The sequence below is a fragment of the Equus asinus genome, chromosome 5 (assembly GCF_041296235.1).
Source record: "Equus asinus isolate D_3611 breed Donkey chromosome 5, EquAss-T2T_v2, whole genome shotgun sequence".
NCBI classification, from domain to species: Eukaryota; Metazoa; Chordata; class Mammalia; order Perissodactyla; family Equidae; genus Equus; species Equus asinus.
Genome location: NC_091794.1, coordinates 102,561,973 through 102,585,198, shown reverse-complemented (window position 1 = coordinate 102,585,198; position 23,226 = coordinate 102,561,973). Strand labels below are relative to the sequence as shown.

Below are 23,226 nucleotides of genomic sequence, written 5' to 3'. Positions count from 1 at the left end.
GCAGAAGCAAGCAGCCTGAGACAGACTGGGGAGAGCACGAGCTGTGAGATGCACGAGTAGCTTACCTGGGGAGAGAAGATTAGCTCCCACCGCAGTATTCAGGGACAGGAGCTGCCAGCTTAGAAGTCTGACACCCATAGACATTCACCCCAAAAGGTCCTTACAGATTGTCTGAACAAGGGGAGTGCCTGAGATTTGTGTGGGTGGCTCTGCCCAGGCCCACCCTCACCCCTTCCTCGACATTTCGCTTGTAGTCCTCTCTCAGAGCAGCCTGTACTTTTTGTTTACAGGACTTAACACTATTTATATTTATATATCTCTTTGTGTAACTGGCCACTACTGGGCTGATGGCTCCATCAGGGCTAGAAACACAAGTGGCCTGTTCTCAGGTATCCCAGCACAGAGCCCAGGGCTGGCACACAGGAGTCACATCCTAAATGCTGGGAATGAGAGAGTGAGTGACAGTCTGGACTGGGTGCCACAGACTATTCTGATGCCCACCCCCCCTCATTAGGTCTGACCCCCGACTTCAACAAGGAAGGAGGAGCAGGGATGGACCATCTGCTCCAGAAAGAGGTGTGCTGGGGTGAGGGAGGTGTGGGGGCCCGGGGCTGGGAGCCTCCCTCCAGCCGGGCTGGGTTCTCTGGGCTCGTGACACAGCTGCAGGGAGGGACCTGGGAGGGGAAAGCAGAAGGACCCAACGCCAACACAACTGGCCCCAAATCACATGAAGACTCACCAAATCGGCGTTTCCCCTCAATCTGTCCTGAGCACCTGCAGAGAGAAAGAAAAAAACGTGAATGTCCAGGTCCAACAGGGGAGGGGCAGGGGACTCTGTGAGGACAGCCCCCACAGAAACGGAGGAATGGGAACACAGGAACCCTCAGGCACTGCTGGTGGGAGTCAAGGGGCACAGCCACCTTGGAGAACTGGTCAGAAGTTTCTAATAAAGTTAAACACACCTACCCTTGGAGCAGCAATTCCACTTTCAGGTATACACCCAAGAGAAATGAGTGCAATGGGCACAAAAAGACTTGGTCACAAATGTTCAACGAAACCTAATTCATAGGGCCCAAAACTAGAACCAACCCAAACATCTGTCAACAAGGTGATGGATAAACAAATTGTGATACAGCCACACAAGGGAACAATACTACACAGCCTGAAAAGGAATGAGCCACTGATGCGTGCAACTCCATGGATAACCTCAGAAACATTATGCCAAGTAAGAAAAGCCAGAAGATTCTATACGATGTGATTCCATTTATGTGACATTCTAGAATAGAAAGGCGTAAGGAAACTCCAGGGGAGCAGATGCTCCCTGTCTGTGGAAGCCACTGTAGGTCCTCAGGAAATATTTGCAGAATAAATAAGTGAGTCAATTTTCCTTCAATGTCAAAAGAGTTTTCACTTCAATTAGCAAGATGTCAACTAGTCACCAGCCTATAAGGGTGTGGGACACTTTTTTTTCTTTTTTAAACAAAGAGAACATGGTGGCTACCTCCAAGTCATGCTGGAGCCTACAATCACGATCCAATGATAGTGACATTCAATGCTCAGAGCAGGCCTGGACCCCTTGTTGGGAACTATTCTCTTGCCAGTTTAAAAGCCATGCCAGAAAAGCATTCATGTCCCATTTTTAAAATTAGAAATGGTTTTACCTAGCCTGAAGACCCCTATTAGTCCCTAGACTTCATTCTGAAGCTACTGCTCATTTCTAAAATTCCACTGCATCCCAAAAAATATAACCATTATTCACTACTGAGGAATTTATTTATTTCCCAGATTAACAATAATGATGCACAAAGTGAGAGACTGACATCATCAAAACGTCAAAATAAGAATTTTCAACTGCCTTCCTCCACAAAGAATACCAATTTTGACAATCAACCATGGACAAGAGTGCCTTTGTGGAAGTCCAGGAGTCCAGTGGAGCAGTCCTGGCACACCACTGGTGCAAAAGAACAATCTGAGATGGATACACTGAAGAGCAATATGAATCGGACACATTCAGTAAACACTGGAGGAGGTGGGGCCGGCCCTGTGGCCAAGTGGTTGAGTCTGCACGCTCCACTTCTGTGGCCCAGGGTTTCACCAGTTTGGATCCTGGACGCGGACATGGCACTGCTCATCAAGCCATGCTGAGGCGGCGTCCCACATGCCACAACTAGAAGAACCTACAACTAGAATATACAACTATGTACTGGGGGCTTTGGGGAGAAGAAGAAGGAAAAAAAAGAAGATTGGCAACAGATGTTAGCTCAGGTGCCAATCTTTAAAAAAAAAAAAAAAGACTGGAGGAGGTGACAGCTTCTTCAAATGCAAGACTTCAACAAACATGAAAAATCAAGAAGACATGACATCACCAAAGGAACACAATAATTTTCCAGTAACTGTCCCCAAAGAAATGGAAATCTGCAATTTGCCTGATGAAGAATTCAAAATTATTGTTTAAAAGAAGCTCAGTGAGCTACAAGAAAACACAGAAAGACAATTCAATGAAATCAGAAAAACAACACATGGACAAAGGAAGAAGTTTAACAGAGAAACAGAAATCGTAGAAAAGAATCAAACGAAAAACTTAATTAACTTTTAAAAGGTATTCATGTTAAAATCATTTAATTGGATCTTGTTATTTACCAAAAAAAAGGAACAAAACAGAAATTCTGGAACTGTAGAATACAATGAATGAAATTTTTTAAAAAAATGCAAAGAGAGCATCAATATCAGACTTGATCAAGCAGAAGAAAGAATCTGTGAAGTAGAAGACAAGTCATTTGAAGTTACCTATTCAGAAGAGAAAAAGAATGGAAAAGAGTGAAGAAAGCCCACGTGAACTATGGGGTATCATTAGGAGAAACAGTCTACGGATTACTGGAGTCCCAGAAGGAGAAGAGGTGGAGAAAGGGACAGGAAGCTTTTTTAAAGAAATAATGGCTCAGAATTTCTCAAATCTGGGGAGAGATGTGCATTTCCAAGTTCATGAAGCTCATAGGTCCCCAAACGATTTCAACTCAAAAAGATCTTCTCTAAGACACATTATAATAAAACTGTCTCAAATCAAAGAAAAAGAGAGAATTTTAAAAGCAGCAAGAGAAACAAATTCCTTACATATAAGCGAAGTCCCTTAAGGCTATCGGCGGATGTCTCAACAGAAACCTTACAGGACAGGACAGAGGGGGATGATATATTCAAGTGCTGAAAGCAAAAGAATTGCCAACCAAGAATGCTTTACCCAGCAAAGCTGTCCTTCAGAAATGAAGGAGAGAGAAAGATTTTCCCAGACAAATGAAAGCTGAGGGAGTTCATCAGCACTAGACCTGCCTTACAAAAAATGCTGAAAGGAGCTCTTTAAGCTGAAATGAAAGGATACTAATTAGTAACATGAAAACATATGAAAAGATAAAACACACTGAAAAAGGTAAGCATACAGTCAAATTCAGAATACTCTAATCCCATAATACGGTGTGCAGTGTTCATCACTTAATTCTAGCATAAAGATTAAAGGACAAAAGCATTATAAAAAACTATAGCTACAGTAATTTGTTAATGGATATATAGTATAAAAATATGCAAATTCTGACATCAAAAACATAAAATGGGGGGAGTAAAAGGGGAGAGTTTTTGTATATGATCAAAGTTAAGTTGTTATCAGCTTAGAATAGACTGTTACAAGATGTTTTACATAAGCCTTACAGTAACCATAAAGCAAAAACCTACAGTAGACACACAAAAAGTAAAGAGAAGAGAATCAAAGCATACTACTACAGAAGATCTTCAATTTGCACAGGAAAAGAGAAAGAGAGGAAGCAAGGAATAAGGGAACTACAAAACAGCCAGAAAGCAACTAATAAGATGGCATCAGCAAGTCCTCACTATCAATAAATACTTTAAATGTAAACAGATTAAATTCTCCAGTCAAAAGGCATAGAGTATCTTTTCTGATGACAGTGGTATGAAACTAGAACTCAATAACAGGAGGAAAACTGGAAAATCCACACAAATATGTGGAAATTAAACACCACACTCCTGAACAACCAATAGGTCGAAGAAGAAACCAAAAGAGAAATTAAAAAATATCTTGAAACGAATGAAAATGGAAACACAACATAGCAAAACTTATGGGATGCAGCAAAAGCAATTCTAAGAGGGAAGTTTATAGCGATAAGTGTCCACATTAAGAAAAGGAAAGATCTCAAATAAACAATCTAACCGTACACTCAAGGAACTAGAAAGAGAAAAATAAACTAAGCACAAAGTTATAAGAAGGAAGAAAATAACAAAGATCCTTTGTCAAAGGGTCACCATGAAACCTACCTTGGGAAACATTCCTGTGCAGTACTCAGGAGCCTAAGGCCCAATACCTAAAAGGATACCTTTCAGCAGACTGGGGCAGAGGAGGCAGTCACTTATTAAGCCAGAAGACCTAGGCCCAAGTCTCAGCTCTGCACTTGAACTCATTTTGTGACTGTGTTGTTCTCAGAGCCCCGCCTCCTCCCCTGCAAACAGGGTATGATAGCAGAGGGCCTGCCCTGTCTTCCACTGCACACGGCAGTTCTGACCTGAAAAAGCACTGTGTGCACTGTAAAGTGACATAGACATTTGAAGCGATCTTGTTATTGCTACTATTATTTATCCTTCAGATTTAAGCTCCTACTGGGAATAAATATTCACAACAAATAGGAAATACAATACCTTCCAAAAGAACAGGAGGCGTCAAGTCCAGACTGTTGGTCCTAAATGACTCCAACTACCGTTCCACCAAACCAGATAAGAGTTGGACTTTATATTTTGCCTGGCCCCGTTATAGTAGGACAATAAAGCATACAAGCAATTCCAGAAACGGTCTTCTTCCTTAGACTCTCGTCACGTTTGTTTCTCTGCTTTAACAGGTTGCCCAAAATCACACAGTTATTCAGCACAGAAAATAGATTTCACTTTTTGCCCATCACATGGGAAAAAATGTTAATACTCATTGTTGGCAAGAGTACGGGAAAATGGTCACTTTTGCTTATGGTTGATGAGATTATAAAATGGCATGTTTTTGAAGTACAAATTGGCAGCATCTATCAGACAGGAACATTTACCTTTTCACCCATCAATTCCATTTCCAGAAACCTAACCCCAGTCAGAGATAGATGAGCATGCAAGGCTACTGCAGAAACAACACAAATGTCCATTAACAGGGACTGGGTGAATAAAATACAGTGCAAGGCACATGTGGGGCTACACAGCGGAGCAGACAGGGCGGGGAAGCCTGGACTGCAGTCCTGTTTCCACTTCTCACTAGCTGTGTGATTGGGGGCAAGTCATTTCTCAATCTGTCACTCACTTTGTTCAACAGTAAAATGGGAAAACTGTACCACCTACCTTACGAGAGAGTTGGGAAAACTAAATTAAATCATTTATGTGAGCACTCCCAAAACTGCCTGGCAAAAAATAAGCACTCAGTAAGGTTAACCACTAAATAATAATAATAATTATTATTATTATTATTATTAGCATCCATACCATGCAGTGGTCCACTGGGCAACCACGACATAAGAAGTGCTGGATCTCCATGTGCTGCCATAGAAACGAAGCGCTCATTGAAAACCCACATGTCTATCGACAGAATGGTGAAATAAATTGTGGATGATTCAGAACAGGAACTACTACTACCTAGCAATGAAAAAGAACAAACTACTGATATGAAGAACAATAGGAGTGAATTTCACGAATTTAATGATGGCGAGAGAAACCAGACTCCAAGAGCACAAACTTTAGGATTTCATTTATATTGAAGTTCAAGGACAAGCAAAAGGGAACCGCGGTGACAGAGATCAGAACAGTGATGACTCTGGGTGGAGGGGAGTGGGAGCAGACTGGGAAGAGGCACAGGAGAGTCTTACAGGACACCAGAATGTTCCATATCTTCATGACCTGGGGGTTGGTCATCTGTGTGTACACGGTAAAAATCATCCAGCTGTACTCTTAGGATTTATGCATTTTACTGGATGCAGCTTTGTGACCTTAAGGAAATTATTTAACCTCCCTGCGCCTCAGTTCCCTCATCAACAAGAAGGGGTCTAATGAGACCTGCCCTGCAGGGTTGTTGTGAGGGAAGGAGGGAGGGATATGTACCATGCTGGCAGGGCCCAGACTCTTGACAGGCAGAGGCCTCCCTCCTGCCGCCAGACCTGGCTCCTCCACACTACCCACACGGACCCAAAGGTCAATCCTGAACGACAGCTTGATCTAGAAACACTGATCAAAACCTGGGACATCCAAAAGAGACTTCAACACATGCTTTTCAGAGGAGGGGCTTTCCTGAAGACCTGCCAGAATATTCCACTCATCCTCTATGAGTACTCAGAAAGATAGCACCAAAATGAAATTCTGAGTCTCAGCCCACTCGGCTGTACCAATGGTCACTCTCCAAGGACCATTCATTACACCCACCCGCCAACCCCTCTTCTCAGTACTCACGGACATCACTGAATCCTCCAGAACCAATGTCCACTGGCCTGGGCACCTCTGGTCTGAGAACCTCTGGCCTGAGCTTGGCCAGCCAGAGCTCCTCGGGCCCCAGCACCACTGGAGTGAGTTTTCCTGGAGTCAGCTTCGATGGGTCCTGCTTCAGTGCTCTCAGCTCCTCTGGTTTGAGGCCCACTGGTCCGAGCACCACAGGCGGGAGGTCCGAGGGTCTGATGGCCTCTGGATTCTGCTTGGCGGCTTGGCTACTCGTTCTCAGGAACGAAGCCAGTGTGTCCTGGCCTGTGTCCTCTAAGCAGGAGATGAACAAAAGCAGGGCTTGACTCCCTCGAGTCTCTAGATCTATGATCAGCTGCCTGGCCTGATCGCGCCGAGATCCAGAGCGCTGTTGGGAAAGAATGACATGGCGCTATTACCCACGCGCTTTCCTGTGAATCTCACCATCTCCCCCCATTTCCTACCTAGCGTAAGTCTAAACAGTGAGGCACATGGGCAAAAACTGAGCCTGCAGGTACACTGAGTGTGTGCCCCTCGCCAGCCTTGGCTTATGTACTTGTTCAGTATTTTGGAGGCATCTACCGTGCACCCAGCACTGTGCTACACGCTGAAAATACAGCAGCGAACAGTCTCATCTTCAAGGAGCAAACAACTAGTGGGGGATGCAAACAGACAAATCAACAACGACACAGCAAAGAGAGAAGTGCCAGGAGGGAAAGCACATGGGACTGGGAGGGTACAGGGGCACCCAACTCAGCCATGGGGGGTCAGGGAGGCATCCAGGAGGCGATGTCTTAGCTGAGACCCCAGGGAACACTAGGAAGTGAATAGAGAGTTCGGAGAAATGAGATATGTAAGCAGAGGTGGGGAACAGCAGCAAGGGATGAGGGGCCATGCCAAGAAAGCCGTGAGGAGCCACTGGAGAGTTTTAGGAAGGGAGTCAGATTCAGATCTGCCTTTTAGAGAAATCATCCTGGGGGCACAGAGGACAATGGAAGGGAGTGAGCCATAGCCAGGTCAGGTGGCAGCAAAGATGGTGAAGAAGTGAGAGGACAGGGGCCAGGCCGGTGGCGCAGCAGTTAAGTGCACATGTTCCTATTCTCGGCGGCCAGGGGTTCGCCGGTTCAGATCCCAGGTGTGGACATGGCATCGCTTGGCAAGCCATGCTGTGGTAGGTGTCCCACATATAAAGTAGAGGAACATGGGCATGGATGTTAGCTCAGGGCCAGTCTTCCTCAGCATAAAGAAGACGATTGGCAGCAGACGTTAGCTGAGGGCTAATCTTCCTCCAAAAAAAGAAAAAAGAAGTGAGAGGACAGACCAGAGAAAGAAGGAGGGAAAATCAACTATACTTGGGCATTGATTGGGTTGACTGTGAAGATGCAGGAATGGTCAAGGTTGACAGGTATTGGGATGGTGGGGCTGGTCACTAAGGCAAGGAGCAGGGTGGGAGCAGGAGGAAGGTGTCCCTTGAGACCTAGCACCAGGCAAATTCCTCAGGATCCACAGGGATAAAAAACCACCCCATCTTCAATTATCCTATGGCAGTGCTGTCCAAGAGACCCTTCCGTAATGATGGAAATGTTCTTTATCTGCACTATCCGATATGGTAGCCATCAGCCACATGTGCCTACTTGGGTCATAAAACTGAAGAACTGAATTTTTTGTTTAATTACTACGTATTTACATTTAAATAGCTTCATGTGGCTAATGGGTACTACACTGAACAGCAGACCTATAGTGTCACTGAGAAGATAATTCTTACTAGCAAAACAGCTACATGTCTACTTCTCTGCAAGTAGATCGTGGTGTTTTGATTTCTCTCCACATTTACTGAACACTCAGACACTGTGTTAAATGCATCATTTCATTTACTCCCCCTCAACAAGCTTAATGGGTTAAATCACAATGATTACAACTATTCCCACTTTACAGAAGGGTGTTACAACTTCCCTATATGTAACAAAGCCAGGATGAGGACCCAGATCCATGTGGCTCAGCCATACCAGGCATGGCAAAATGGCAGCCTGTTATACACACGATGTTCTTTAAAAATTCTGAATTTGTTGCTAACATTTAAAATCATGGAATTTGACACTGAAATCAAGATTTCCAGTTTCTCTTTAAGAACGTGAAAAATCAGCAACACCAGGCTACATTCTGGTATGACCACACTCAGCTGGAGCTGGGGGGATGCCTGCACTAATGCCCACCCAATGGGCCTCCCAGGCATTTGAGTTTGCGATCCCTGTGAATTTACCTGAAGACAAGGATATGGCCTCAAACCATTTCCACTCCTCAGTACAAGCCACACAACAGGCACTCATAAGACTTTTTTTGTTTTTTTTGAGGAAGATTAGCCCTGAGCTAACATCTGCCACCAATCCTCCTCTTTTTGCTGAGGAAGACTGGCCCTGAGCTAACATCCCTGCCCATCTTCCTCTGTTTTTTTCATTCGTGGGACGCCTGCCACAGCATGGCTTGATAAGCGGTGTCTAGGTCCACGCCTGGGATTCGAACCGGCAAACCCCAGGCCACTGAAGCAGAGCACGTGAACTTAACTGCTATGCCACCAGGCCGGCCCCATAAGACTTCTTTTAATGTTACCACTCATTGGCAATTTTCCATATGATACTTGTCCCATTAAGGACTTCCTCATTGGGTCAGGCCAAGCTCCTGGATGACACAGAAACTGGACACTCTGCCTGCAAGCAACCCACAGGGCACTGGCCACGGGCCTCCAGGAAGTCAGACATAGCCACCTCGAGGTAGGAAATACCTCCTGGACCCTCCTCACTTCACAGGACTGTGCTGAGGGGCAAATAAAACAAAGACACCACAGTGTTTTAAAGAGAACCTCAAATGTTTGCCTTATTATTCTCTCCATTGCCTGCATCAGGCCCCTCATCCCTAAAACCTCTTACAAACCATGACCTTAACACAAGAGGGCTGGCCAAAAGGACAGGGCACAACCAGCTACCACAGCTTGAGCCCTCACTCCGTGCGGGACACTATACTGTCTCACATCGTTATCTCATTGAGCCCTCACAACAATACTACTCTTGTCCCCATTTCACAGCCCAGGAAACTGAGGCTCAAAGAGGATAAGTGACTTGCCCAAAGACACAGTGCCAGGTAGTCTGACCCCCAAGTGGGTGCCCTGAACCTCTATGCCAGAGGAGGAAAAAACACACAATCCCCCTTCCTGGCAAGAAGCACAGGGCTGCAACAGCTCACAGCGTACGCCCACGGTGCAGGGCGTGGAATCGGTTTCGCACGCCCCCAAAGAAGTGTTTGGGATTGCCTGGTTCCGCTGGCCGATTTCGTGGGCTCGACGCCATGAGGGAAACAGCGGTTCCCACAGAGTAGTTCTTAAAAAGGTGGGTACTGGGTGGCACAGACCAGGGAGGGGAGGGCGGGAGCTCAGCCATTAAGTCGTGTTGTGGCTTCAACAACCCTCTCCGCGCGGGGTCGCGGTCCCCATCCGTGACAAGAAGACTGCGCGCGGCGCGAGAAGCGGGGGGACGCCGGCTGGGCGGGGGCTGGGGCGCACCTGGATGTCCTCGATCATGTCGGGCGTGAAGAGCTCGCGGGTTAGCAGAGCGTCCCAGAGCGAGTCCACCTGCAGCTCGCGGACCAGCCTCAGCCGGCTCCGCCGCAGGAGCTGCCGGTCGGCCTCGTTCATGGCAGATAGACGGCGGCGACCCGGGCCGCCTCCGTCCGCTTCCGGGCCTCGGTCAGCGCGCCCGCCCGCGCCCCAAGATCCGCCCCCAGACCGGCCACAGCATTGCGCCCCGCCCCCTCACCTCCCCTTCCCCCCGCCCCCGGGTCCCGCCCCCAGGCCTGCCCCCGCCCCCGCCTCCCGCCCACTAGGCTCCGCCTCCGCGCCCCGCCCCCAGGACACACCCCCGAGGCCCCGCCCCGCCCCCAGGACACACCCCCGAGGCCCCGCCCCGCTCCAGGCTCCGCCCCCACACCACTGCCCCGCCCCCAGGATACACGCACACCCCCGCGGCTGCCGCCGCCAGCCCCTAGGCAGAATTCGCCACCGCTCCACTTTTACAAACTCGGAGCAGGTGACAGTGCTGGTAAGAGGGACAGCCATGCATGGAGCCATGGTCTGTCCCGCCCCATTCAACCTCTTCCCAAGTATGGCTGCCCCCTAGCCCCCTCCAGTGCCCACAAGAAAACCATAATTCTCCTGCCCCACTTCCGTGCCCAGATCTCGTAGTTTACTGTTCCAAACTCCGTGTCTCATCTAGAGAAACCCATATTATAAGGTCTTCCATTCCCTTCTTCCCTCCCTCCCACCCTAACACCTCCCACAAAGAAAAAACACTGGCAGAAATCTAGTCCTCTCAACTCCCAGTTTGTAGGGCTCATTTCCACATTTCAAAAATGATTGCTCCTGTTTCTTGAGCATTTGCTAAGTCTCAGCCATTGTGTTAGCCATTTTATATTGAGTTATCTCATTTATTTCCTGACTACAATCCTACCAGGGAAGTACTATTCTTTTCCCCAACTTTACAGATGTGGACGCTGGGGCTCAAGGAAGTGGTCACCGTTCAAAGTCGCAGAAGTAGTACGTAGCAGAGGCAGGCAGGATTTAAACCCGAAGCTAACTCAAGTCCACTGTAGAATGTATTCTCTCGAGCAGCAAAACCTCAGCCTTATTCATTCATTTATTCCACAAATATTTATTGAGATTCTGTCTGTGCTGAGATCCGTGCAGGCACTGAGAATATATAGGGGAACAAAACAGACAAAAAGTCCCTGGGGCCGGACTGGTGGCGTGATGGTTAAGTTCAGTGTGCTGCGCTTCTGCGGCCCGGGGTTTGTGGGTTTGGATCCTGGGCATGGACCTACAGCACTCATCAAAGCCCTGCTGTGGTGGCGACCCACAAACAAAAAATAGAGGAAGACTGGCACAGATGTTAGCTCAGGGCGAATCTTCCTCAAGCAAAATGAGGAGGATTGGCAACAGGTGTTAGCTCAGGGCCAATCTTCCTCACCAAAGGAAAAAAAGAAAGGCCTGCCCTTACAAGCTTACATTCCAGTAGGAGGAGATAGACAATAAACAATATAAAGAAAAGATATATGTTACATAGTGATAAATGCAAAGGAGATTAAAAACAGGGCAGGTGGATATAAAATCTCTTTCTTTATATCCCCAAGGAAACTCATTTACCTCATTCACCTGTGACTCCCATGCCCCTCCACCCACACACAAAGCCCTTTCCCGTGCTAAGGGCAAGGCCTGGCCCATTCTGGGTGGAGCTCGCTTTTTGGTAAACGGGTTTAGGAGTCCTGGATTCTAGGCCGTGGGCGAGTCTCTGCCCTTCTCTGGGCCTTAGTCTCCAAATCAGCATATGGAAGAGTTAGACTAGAAAAGATCCCTAAGGCCCCTTCCAGCTCTGACGCTCTAGGATTCTATGAATAGGGTTAAAGAGAACAGGGACCAACGATTGCTTCCCCAACCTAGCAACTGTTGCTAGACGAGGGCCATCTCCTGGTAGGAGTGGAAACTCCTCCCTGGATCGGGGAGGTCTTTTGGGCATCCCATCATGCATCGCCACTTTGCCTCGCTAGCAGGCACGTTTTGGCCTCTTTGGTCACGACCGTCGCTTTCGATCCAGCCAAAGAGCGCGCCTCGTTCCTATGGCAACCGCGCCTGGCCCACGCGCAGACGGCGGGTGACAAGGGTCAAAACAGATTCTCAAAGTGGAAGCTTTCGACCCATTCAGTCCGCGCCTTCTGTGCGCCAAGCCTTTAAGTGTCACGTGACTCTCCTCCGGCTGGTCCCCTCCTCTTTCCCCTCCCCAGGCCCCGGCGAGCGCTCGTGTGGACCGGAGGCTCCCGGCTCGGCGGACTAACTGGAGCACCGACGCTGCAGCCGCTTAGGCCGGTGCCCTTTCCCGGTAACTCCTTCCCCGCGTGACGCGCGGAGCCGCAGATTCGGCAGGGCCGGGCAGGCTCGGGGATCTCCCGTCGGTTCCTCGCTCCTGGTCTCCGCTGGGCCCGAGGGGAACCGGGAGCCGACAGGGCCCGGCCCAGGGCTCTCGCGGGGCAGCGGGGGAGGCAGATGTCTCTTGAAGGGTTGCGACCTCCGGCGGGAGCTTGAGGCGGGGCCGAGACCTAGAGCGCGTCTCTGGGTGCAGCTGCCGGGTCCAGGGATACTGCCCGAGGGCGGTAGCCTACCTGTTGGGCAGGTTGTTTCCTGCCCTGGGGCCGGCACGGTCGAGCTGTCAGCCAAAGAACTTCACGGCTCCCCGCCCCTTGGGCCCTCTGACTGAAGGCGACTGACACAGTTGAATAAGGCAGTGATTGCACTGCGTGGTAGAAAAAATACTGTTAATAGGTACCACTTACTGACTGTTGGCCCTGTGCTCAGTAAATCCTTTACGCACGTTTAACTCTCGTGGTGATCCTTTCAAGGTGGTATTATTCACCCCCATTTTACGAATAAGGTCACTGAGGCTTAGCAAGTTTAAGTAACTCGCCCAAGGTCGTAAAGTGATGGATCCCAATCTTAGTCTCGTTCCAGAGCCCATGTACTAAACCAGCAGCCTTCCCGATTTTTAGCGCGCTATACGTGTTGTGAGGATGGAATAAGTCATAGGTGCCTTAACAAGGAAGAAATTCATTTGTTTTAGGATTTTATTCAGCATGCATGCAGTCCTGATTGGCCATTAGGTGAGTCAATTTCGTGAGGATTCCCATGCAGCATTTAGACTTCCACTTACCAACATCCACCGCTGTCAACAGCTTTGACTCCCTTAAGTAAGGTGTCACGTTAGACGCTTGAACCTTAAAACTTTCATAATTTATGGGAAGTCTGGATAAATATGGCCCTTGAAAAATCATTGTATGATGTCTCAAAGATTGTAATCCTGGAGTGTAAATGTCTGTGCAATACAGCACTACCTTATCCATTAACCAGCCAGGATTATTTCCAAAGCCAACACTGAATTCAGTCATTACACTCACCAGAGATGAAGCTTTAACATTTGAAGACAGTGCCTGGTCTACACCCTGCCATTAATCCCCCTTCACGTAGAAAACTAAATTTTTTCTTGCCACTTTTTCTCATCTGAGATCTCCATTTATAATGACCATGTTGCTCATGATTAAATTAAAGAGCAGCTTCTCATTTTCTTGTTCAACTGATGAAAAAGAACAGAATTGGAGCTTACCAAGTCATAATCGCACAGTTTTTTGAAAGTGTTTCACTTTCATATTTGTACTTGTTTAACCCGTGAGAACATCACAACTCGCTCGTTTTGTGGTTTTGCACACGGTAAATCTTATGATTTCATGAATTTATTTAGCATGCACTCAGTGAGGTGTTCTTAAGCCACGTATTTTAAATTTAAACTATTGTTGTCAGAATAAGTGAAATAGTGTTTGAGATGTAGTCACCTTGATTTTCCTATGTATGTTTTCCCACATTTGCTTATTATTTCTTCATCTCATTCATTTTCAGTCATTTCTAAAGCTTTTCTAATCCAAGGATTCTGGAGGGTTGCTATTAATTCTTATTGCTCATCTTTTCATCTATAATAGTTCTTATTTGCGGTATTCGAAAATAGTAGTGAGATTTTGATTTTAAAAAATAGAGTCAAGCAGCTTGACACTTCTTGCAAAGTATCTTTTGTTTGTTTTGTTTTTCATCTATATATCTTCTATCTTTACGTAAAAAGCAAGATTGTCCAGGTTTCTACCACTGAAACTTACTGCCTCTTCAATCATTTCAGCTCTGGAAAGGAAGAGAAATGGAAGTGAAAAAGTTGAGCATTTCCTGGCAGTTCTTGCTAGTTCTGGTTCTGATCCTGCACATTCTCTCTGCGTTGGATTTTGACCCATACAGAGTCCTAGGGGTCAGCCGAACAGCCAGTCAGGCTGATATTAAAAAGGCTTATAAGAAGCTCGCCCGGGAATGGTAGGTGAAACAAAGAAATAGCAGTTTAATATAAGCTAAGCAGTTTTAGAGGGGAATGAAACCTAAAGTATGGTTAGCTTTTGTCTCTGTTTCTGTGTTCCATAAACATATAATATATACGTGTCTAAAATATTTTATTTGGGAGAACTAATGTTCGTGTTATTATATAATTTTTAGTGATGAGACCCCAAGCCTATATTACTATGAAACCCTTTTTTAGGAATTCTTTGACTTAAAGAATTGCCCTAGACACTGTTAGCATATTTAATGTTAAAAAGTAAAGTAGGAGGGAACTTTCATTTTAAAAGTGTGTATGTAGTCAGCAGTGGGTAAGCTACCCATCCCGTGGGGTTATTCATAAAGGAACTCTATGAGATGAGTGTCACTGCCAACGGGAGCACTATCCAATCCTGTTCTCTAATTTATTAATTTTTAAGCTTTCAAAAAAAATTTTAGAGTAAGAACTTTTGCCCTCAATTTAAAGAATATTCGGGAACTGAGTACATTACTTTTAAAAAATTATGCTATAGAAAAATGATAATTTTACCTGTAGATATTGTATGTGGCAGAGAATATACAAGTGTTTGTGAATTAGCAGAGTAGCAATAAATTTAAAACTTGTTTGGACAACATCATCAGTTTTTTCCACGCTTTGGCTGTGCTGAAGAAGTAGAAGTGTTGGATTATATAGCTGGAGGGGAGCTTCACGAGGAGGAAAGGCTGGAATGGACAGAGGTGACTACAAGCTGGGTGAACCAACCATAAGTAATGAGAGAGGGTTTGGATGGGAACCATCAGTGAGCGTCTGCTGCTGCTAGGTTCCAGGTTCTATGCTTTTTATCTCATTTAAACCTTATAATTACCCCATGAGGGAGGATATTGCTGTCTCTGTCTTATGGGTGAAGAAATCTAGGCTCAGAGTTGTTACGTCTGTGTTACCTCTGGGTTCCATACATAGTTTGACCTTCCGCACCAACAGGTTGTTTATTGCTTTTTGTTTTTTCCTCATTTACCTATCTGGGCAGAGGTATGAGTGAGTGGGTTAATGTCTGGGTCAGTAGGAAGGTATGCAGGAGCAAAGCTGACACATGCAAATGACATTGCAGGCTGTGTCATGACTCTGCCTGACACCATTATTCTTCAACAAAAGATGTATCTTAGTTTTAAACTGGTTGCAATAAAGGTAAAAGTTTTAGAATATAATGTTTTGAATCCATAAACTCTTTAGACTGTGTTCATATCACGAGGAATCCAGAACTGGATACTGAAAACACAATCTCTAATTATGCATGGCCTCTTTCCAGGGACTCTCTTTACAGCAAAGTTGCTTTCTGCATCATTTCAAACTCTTGCCTCTTTGTGTTTAAAGCGAATATATAAATCTTCAGTGAATTCATAAGGTAGCAGCATTCTTTTGGACAGGGTATGGCCTTTGACAACATTTTAAAAGCAGAAATGAGAGCTTTAGCATGTGGGACCTGTTAAAATGTACAGCTTTGACTTTTCTGTCTTCCAGAGCTGAAAAGGGTGTTAAGATATTAATTAAATGAGTCATATGCTTCTCTTCCTTAATTAGATTCTCTCTAGGAGTAATTCATCACCATAGAAATATAGAGTATCATCTAGTGAAAGTCTAAAATTTTGCTTTACCTTTGTGTTTTCACTGTACTATTATTTTCTGCTGTTTTGGCCATGGCAATGTTGTATCACTGAAATAGTTTGTTTCATTTCCTAGTGGTTTCGCATATACTGAAAATACGGGTGTTTCCCAGTTTGACTTTTCCGAAGGAGCTCCAGCAGGGGCATGGTTGACTGTTGAATTGGATTTGTAGCCTTTCTCTACCATGTTTTACTACTTTCTAGTGTTTCTTAAACGTCTCATGCGCTTTCCCCTTGCTTGGTGAAACCATTTAAATTTACTTTTTCTCTCAGGAAAGCTATGTTTCTCTCCCAGTGATTAAGTTTTATCAGAGGTGCTTCTCTTTTGTCATTTACGTTAGCAAAATAAACAGCTACTCCTACCCCAAGAAAAACAGGTCATAAAATTTGATTTGAAGCAAATGCTTGTAACGTGGTCAGTCACCTGAACAGTAAATCTATTTGTCTAATATTTTGCTGTATTTCTTTTTCTCCCTTTGTTTTTATTCCCTTAGGGGTAGCTAGACAGCCAGTAGATACCAAGTATGGTATTTTCGTCACTTTGAAATTTAAAGGATGTGTATTATATTGTAGTCTGTGAAATGTTTCATGCACACTGGAAATAGCATTGGACAGTACTTTCCTAGAGCTGAATTTATCTTTTTCTAAATGTTTTCAACTTTGTGGTATCTTCCAGCGATTAGGAAAATACTCCTTATAAACTGAATCTGTCTTGTGGTTTCCTCCCTGTCCTTGGGCCTTGGCTTCCTCTGTTTCAGGATCTGTGGTTCTACCCCAGCTGCCCTCACGACTCTCTCTTTGGTTCAGTCTCCTTAGAAGCCCCTTCCTACCTTTCTCCTGTATGTTAAATCTTCATTTGTATGATTGCATAATTTTTTTCTTCTCAGCCTTTAGCCTAAGTTTGAATATTTAAAGCACCTTTTTTTTTTTGTTATCCAGAAGCATGCTTTGGAACCACCATCTTGTTTCCTTAAGTCATACTATTTTCATTATACCCAGCTGAAATTTTTTCCCACTAATATTCATAACAAGGATTAAGTAGTTGAGAGGAGTGATGTTTTAAATTCAGCAGCCAATCATTTGAAGTTTCTTCCTTTTTAGTGAAATCAGAATATGTGGCACAATGTATTCAAACATGTTCCTGCTAGAATAAGTTGGTCAAGTCATAAATTTTTTTATTCTGGTGTACTTGGCGCCGTTTTTAATAGTCATTTGCCTCCCAGTGGATTGTGTCTCTTTCCAGAACCTTTGCTAGAGGAAATTTATTAGAAGTTAGCAGAGGTGATTACATAGAGAATAAGCTCTGTAATAGAGTCTCTTAATAAGATGAACACTGAAAAATCAATCAGTGTAAAACACTGATTTAGATCTTAGGGAGTTCTAAGGAAGTAAAACCCAGCCCCTAATTTCCAGGACTTTAAAATCCCCAAAGCTAAAATTGGTATAAACACAAGCAGATTATAGAATAATATATGACCCCAGGATAGATACAGTTAATTGCCAGCTGTGTATGATGGCAAAAATTAGTTCTAATATTAGTTGCAACCACTTTGCGTAAGTTGTAGACTTTTCTCACATCTTGAAACATGTGTCCTTGAAATCATTACCCATTTGTAGGCAAAAGGCAATCACAGGCCACAGGCAGGATGGGATAACCAGAGTCCTGATGAAAACTGAAATGTTCTGATTTGAACATCAGCAGCAAGCTGCTATTTGGAGCATGGTTGTTACTAAACAAATTCACGGTGCATCCTAAAACCTCTTTCCTCTGTCTCCCTGAGTTGTCAGAAGAAATACTTTCATTGATATCATTCTAACATTGGGATGAAATGCTGCCATCCCGGGAAAAGAAGTCAGTTCACTTATGCGTGAGTGACTTTCCCCTTGAGCCAGCTTTAGCAGCCGCCTTTCCTGGGTGCAATGCTGCTGTACTGTCTGGTGCTGTGAAAATGTGCCCAGCTCAAGTGCTTTTGGAAGTTGCCTGTTTCAGAGTCTGGTTTACTATGTCAATGTGAAGCAAGTGATTGCTTCTACCGTTTATTTTTTAAGTAACTGTCCTAACAAAATGGCCTTCGATTTGCCTCTGATGTAGTGAACTGTGTGTACAAGGATGTTAACTGACCATGTGTAGAACATTAAGTCCATTCTCACTGCCCATTTGTGTTTCAGGCATCCTGACAAAAACAAGGCTCCTGGAGCAGAAGACAAGTTCATTCAAATTAGCAAGGCTTACGAGGTATTGTGGCAGACTTTGTGATGCATCCATTAGTTCTGATAAAATATGCCTTAGGTGATCAGTTTTGTGAAGTCCTCTCAGAAAGCAGTGTCTCCTGTGCCCTTGACCCAGTTTCTACATGTTGGTAGAGAGAACATATTTGGCCACATCCAATATGTTGAAACTAGTGCCCGAGCACTTCAGCTCTTGAAAAAAACTGGCCTATTTTAAAGGCTTTAATTGGAGTTGTAGAATTACCCGGAATGTATGTCTGTTTCCTTTTTAGAAACTTACATTACATGCTTGCTTCGGCAGCACATAGACTGGAAACATTAAAAAATCACAGACCAGGTTCCCATGTTTATTACAGTGACACAAGGTTACAAGTACATTTAAACACAAGATTTTCAACAGTTTTCCAGCATGTCAGCTTAAGTAGGTTGGTCCAGAACACGCATAAAGATAGGTCCATGGTTCCTGATTTGTGGCGGGTGATGCTCTTCAACAGGCAGTGCTTAGTTCATAGCATGACACGTCATCCTAAAACAGCTTCTGGAATTCTAGACTTCAGAGTTGTTTCTAAGTAAAACAAAGTCAGCTAACATACAGGACACTGAGCTCAATTCTGTGGCTACTTGTTGGTGTTCATAGCTTTTCATATCTTGATTTGAAGTATTCCAACTTACATGGTATGACCAAGTCAGCTTTCTTGTGGTTGAGCCCTGGTAATCAACATTACGTTTTTTCTTTATTTTACTGGTGTGTGACTGCATTTAGAACATCTAGCTATGCCATATCTTTCCATTTATTTTCTTCTTATGTCTTCCAAGCTGCTTACAGGAAAGCCCTCTGCGTGAACCTTTTTTTCCATTTTACAGATTTCTTATTTTTTTCCCTTTCTTCACAGATTCTTTCCAATGAAGAAAAGAGATCAAATTACGATCACTATGGAGATGCTGGAGAGAAGCAGGGCTACCAGAAGCAGCAGCAGCAGCGAGAGTACCGCTTCCGCCATTTCCACGAGAATTTTTATTTTGATGAGTCTTTTTTTCATTTCCCTTTTAATTCTGAGCGGCGGGACTCAATTGACGAAAAGTATTTATTGCACTTTTCACATTATGTCAATGAAGTGGTTCCAGATAGCTTCAAGAAACCCTACCTCATTAAGATCACCTCAGACTGGTGCTTTAGCTGCATCCATATCGAGCCTGTTTGGAAAGAAGTGGTTCAAGAACTGGAAGGATTGGGTAAGATAATTTTATTCATTGGAAGATGTTTGTATAGGAGATGGTGACTTTTGTGTCTCCTGAATTTTGTGGGATGTTGGGGAGAAGGAACAGTTAATGAGATGTCCCTTCACAAATTCACGGTGACTGCTGTTTTCCAGGGACCCATTTTCAGAGAGGGGACTTGTATAGCCACTTTCATTTTGCATTACTAATTTGCAGCTTTCTGTAGTCTCCTAACATCTAGTTGGGGGCCTAATAGATAGGAGAAGCTTAAAAACTATTAGTGGAACAAAGCAGCCCTCCAGCATCAATTTTAATGCCGGTAGGATTTGCAGATTATTCTGTCAGTATTTGCAGGTATTCTTATGGTGTTTCTCTGCGTACTGGTTTGCCAGGGCTGTCATAACAAAATAGCACAGACTGGATGGCTGCAACAACAGACATTTATTTTCTCATAGTTCTTGGGGTTGATGTTCAAGATCCAGGTTTCGACAGGTCTGCTTTCTTCCGAAGCCTCTCTCCGTGGCTGGCAGATGGCCGCCTTCTCCCCGTGTCCTCACACGGTCGTCTCTCTGTGTGTACTTGTGTCTGTGTCTCACTCTCTCTTTCTGTGTCCTAATCTCTTCCTATAAGGACACCAATCCTATTGGACCAGGACCCACTCTAACGACCCATTTTAATTTAATTACTACTTTAAAGGCCCTCTCTCCAAACTCAGTGGTTGGGGCTGAGGGGCCTGGATTTCTCTGGAGAGAGCATATAACTGAAAACCATCTGTTCATTTCTTCTAAAACAGAAATTTTCCACCTGTTGTTCAGAGGTACTTAGATTTGCCAGAGTGCTTTCCTGAGGTTGAATAAAGTTGTTCTCGGAAGATGAGGGAACAAGTTTAGCACCGTGTCTTCCCTGTGGTGGGCGGTCAGTAGATGCTCACTGCTGGTGCATGGCGAGTGAGTGAGAGGTTGAGATCAGGTGGGAGCCACTGGCTGAACCACTGCTTTATCACAAAGCGTAACTGCATTTTAAGCCAGGCGAGGTGCATGCTGAAGACTGTTGAAACTCTTCAGTCTTAGGAGCTGACGTTAAGACCCAATAGCAGAACACAAGCATGAAACCATTGCATAGTTTAGGATGGTAGTGTGTTTACACCAGCGTCAGATCAGAGCCAACGTGCCAGGCAAACATATGTGACGTGAAGCAGCATAGCTCAGTGGCTACCACTGTCACCATAGGCTGCGGGGTCAGAGAGAACGGGCTTCAGATCTCACCTCTGTCGTTTACTATCTTTGCGTCTTTGGACAAATTATTTAACCCAAGTGTTTTCATCTCTATAATGGCTTTAATAGTCTCAAACCAACAGATTGTTACAAAGATTAAATGAGGAAAATGTATGTTAAGTGCCTGATACATAGTAAGTACTTAAGAAATGAACCTTAGAGAATTTCTGATTAATTGGGCTTTCTGCTTTACCAAAGTAAAATTTTTTAAAGCACCTATTTTATAAACTTCTTTTAAAAATCTTTCTTAAATGTATTAGTCTACTTTGTTCAACTCACTGACTATCAAGCACCAACTTTTGACTTATTTTTAGTTAATTCTTGAAAGGAGATTAGCAGTTGGCTGGGCAGGGAACAGAGGAGTATATGTTCCAGGCAGAGGAAAGAGCGCAGGCAGGGAAGCAAAGAGCACCCACAGAAGAGCCAAGAGTGGCGTGTGACTGGGGTGTGGGTGGGAGAGGAGCACACAGGGAGCATGCTGGGAGCCAGGCAGTGAGGAGGCTGAAAGTCCAGGCTGAGGAAGCTAGACCTTATTTATCATTGGCTTTGGAAATCCTGGACTTTAAAAAAAAGAAAGACCTTTATTCTATTTCATCTACTTTGATAAAGACATCACTAAAGAAATATTCAAAGACTGTGGTTGGATCCTCTTCAGGTGCCTGGTTTTTGGACTTTATTTTATAGTATGTAATAAAGCCAGGAAAAGTATTTAAGTAGAGGAGTGATCTAATCGGAGCTACACTTTTCAAAGCTAGCTTAAAGCTGCATGCAGGACAGATTGAAGAAAGCGAGAATAGAGGTGGGGGGTGGGGGAGCAGTTACCAGCCCTGGCAAGACAGCAACCTTTGGCCTGAACTAGGGTGGTAGGAATAGAGAAGAGAGGACGGGTGTAGGATATTGCAAGGGTGGGATCATAGAGGTCTGGAGGAGCCTGGCTCCTGGAGAGCGTTTGAATGTGAGAAATGAGGAAAAGAGGAGAGAGAAGGTCAAGATTGACTCTGCATTCTGTCTTGAGCTACTGGATGGGCAGGGAATACAGGGAAGAGTTGCATTTGGGGAGAAGTGGTTCTCAACAATAACTACAGCTTGGACATACTGAGTATGCTGACGTGAAAATAACACAAGCATAATAATAATAATAGCCTGTGTTTATTGAGAGTATACCATATGCCAGGCACTGTTGTAAGTATCAACTCACATTAAACAACAACCCTTTGAGGCAGGTGCTGTTGTAATCCATCTTTTACAGATACTTAGCTCACTTTTGGTATCTTGTCAAGGTCCCACAGTTGGTATTTGGCAGAGCTGGGATTCAAACCCAGGTAGTCTGGCTCCACAGTCCACGCGTGGAACATGATGCTGTACGGCCTTTCTGTGCCCTTAAATCTTAGATGATTGAAGATCTTGCCAGTCTTTTGGGTTATTGCGCTATATAATCCTAATAGTCAGGACTCAAAATGACAAGGATAGAAGCAGCCAGATTTAGATCCATAGAAGTGATATTTACTGAATATTTAGTCCGTTCCTCCACTCCACCCCCCAAGTCCCCTGGAAGGCAGGTTTTGACTAAATGTGTTAGATTAGTTTGCTCTATAAACCATTTTCCTCTTTGGAACATTTGGATTCATTGAAGATTCCTAACGGGTTCCACTTGGTTACGGTTGGGAGGCGTTGAGATGTGATCCTTACAGTACCCGTGTCCGTTCCCCGTCCAGGTGAGGCAGCATTATCCTTTAAGACAGTTACTGCAGCAAATGTTTCTATTCTTAGTTGACAGAAGGAGCAGACAATCAAAGATGAGCTGAGAGGTCTGGGGAAGCCTGGACATTATCTCAGAATAACATAAACGCCTGAGTTGCAGTTGAAGGAGAGACAACAGTCCTACCCCAGGAGAAATGCTGCAGCCGTTCAGGTGGAATCTGTGTTCATGCAATTTGGTAACAACTAGCGTGCGAAAGCATCCAGTGTTTATAGACAGCCATGCTGTGGAGGAGGGCCCAGAAACGGTCAGCTGACCTGGAGGAGCTTACTGTTTAGTTGAAGAGAAAATCTGTACCCAGGGAATTCACACCACCCTCACATTTGCACATACAGAATAATACAGAACTGCAGGAGTAAGTAGAGGATGACAAGGAATTCCTTCCATCTTCTCATTTAAAACTTTTTTCTTGATGAACCAGGTACTATATTAGACATTAAAGTGTACATTGTAATAATAGTTTTTAGTGAGCATTTCAGTTGTTTTGCATTATGCTGAATGTTTTGTATGGGTTGTCTTTATCCCCAGAGTAACCCAATGAGGGAGAGACTATTGTTATCCCTATTTTACAGATGAAGAAACTGAGGCCAGGAAGGTTCAGGAAATAGTGGAGGTCACACTGTTCATAAACAGCTGTGTTGGGATGTGGGCCCAGGAGTCTCACTCCCGGGTTCACT

At 44.7% G+C, this 23,226-nt stretch overlaps 2 protein-coding genes across 10 annotated transcripts in view; one reads left to right on the top strand and one right to left on the bottom strand.

The window, feature by feature from the left end:
- Positions 1-10,291, bottom strand: part of CASP9 (caspase 9) — a 29,547-nt gene extending 19,256 nt beyond the window's left edge. For 2 of the 7 annotated variants that reach the window (XM_070510995.1, XM_014836232.3), the window contains exons 1-3: positions 10,025-10,269; positions 6,469-6,859; positions 740-774 (exon numbers count right to left, since the gene is read on the bottom strand). In XM_070510995.1, coding sequence (XP_070367096.1) covers positions 740-774; positions 6,469-6,859; positions 10,025-10,156 — 558 coding nt within the window. In that variant the 5' untranslated portion in view covers positions 10,157-10,269. Of the gene's footprint in view, positions 1-739; positions 775-6,468; positions 6,860-10,024 lie in introns of all 7 variants that reach the window. The other 5 variants (XM_070510996.1, XM_070510994.1, XM_070510991.1 and 2 more) reach the window with 4 other exon arrangements.
- Positions 10,292-12,251: 1,960 nt separating this feature from the next.
- DNAJC16 (DnaJ heat shock protein family (Hsp40) member C16) overlaps positions 12,252-23,226 on the top strand; it is a 37,981-nt gene continuing 27,006 nt past the window's right edge. Inside the window, exons 1-5 of one of the 3 annotated variants that reach the window (XM_044769751.2) lie at positions 12,283-12,389; positions 13,125-13,164; positions 14,226-14,410; positions 18,239-18,305; positions 19,192-19,531. In XM_044769751.2, coding sequence (XP_044625686.2) covers positions 14,244-14,410; positions 18,239-18,305; positions 19,192-19,531 — 574 coding nt within the window. In that variant the 5' untranslated portion in view covers positions 12,283-12,389; positions 13,125-13,164; positions 14,226-14,243. Of the gene's footprint in view, positions 12,390-13,124; positions 13,165-14,225; positions 14,411-18,238; positions 18,306-19,191; positions 19,532-23,226 lie in introns of all 3 variants that reach the window. The other 2 variants (XM_014836231.3, XM_070510990.1) reach the window with 2 other exon arrangements.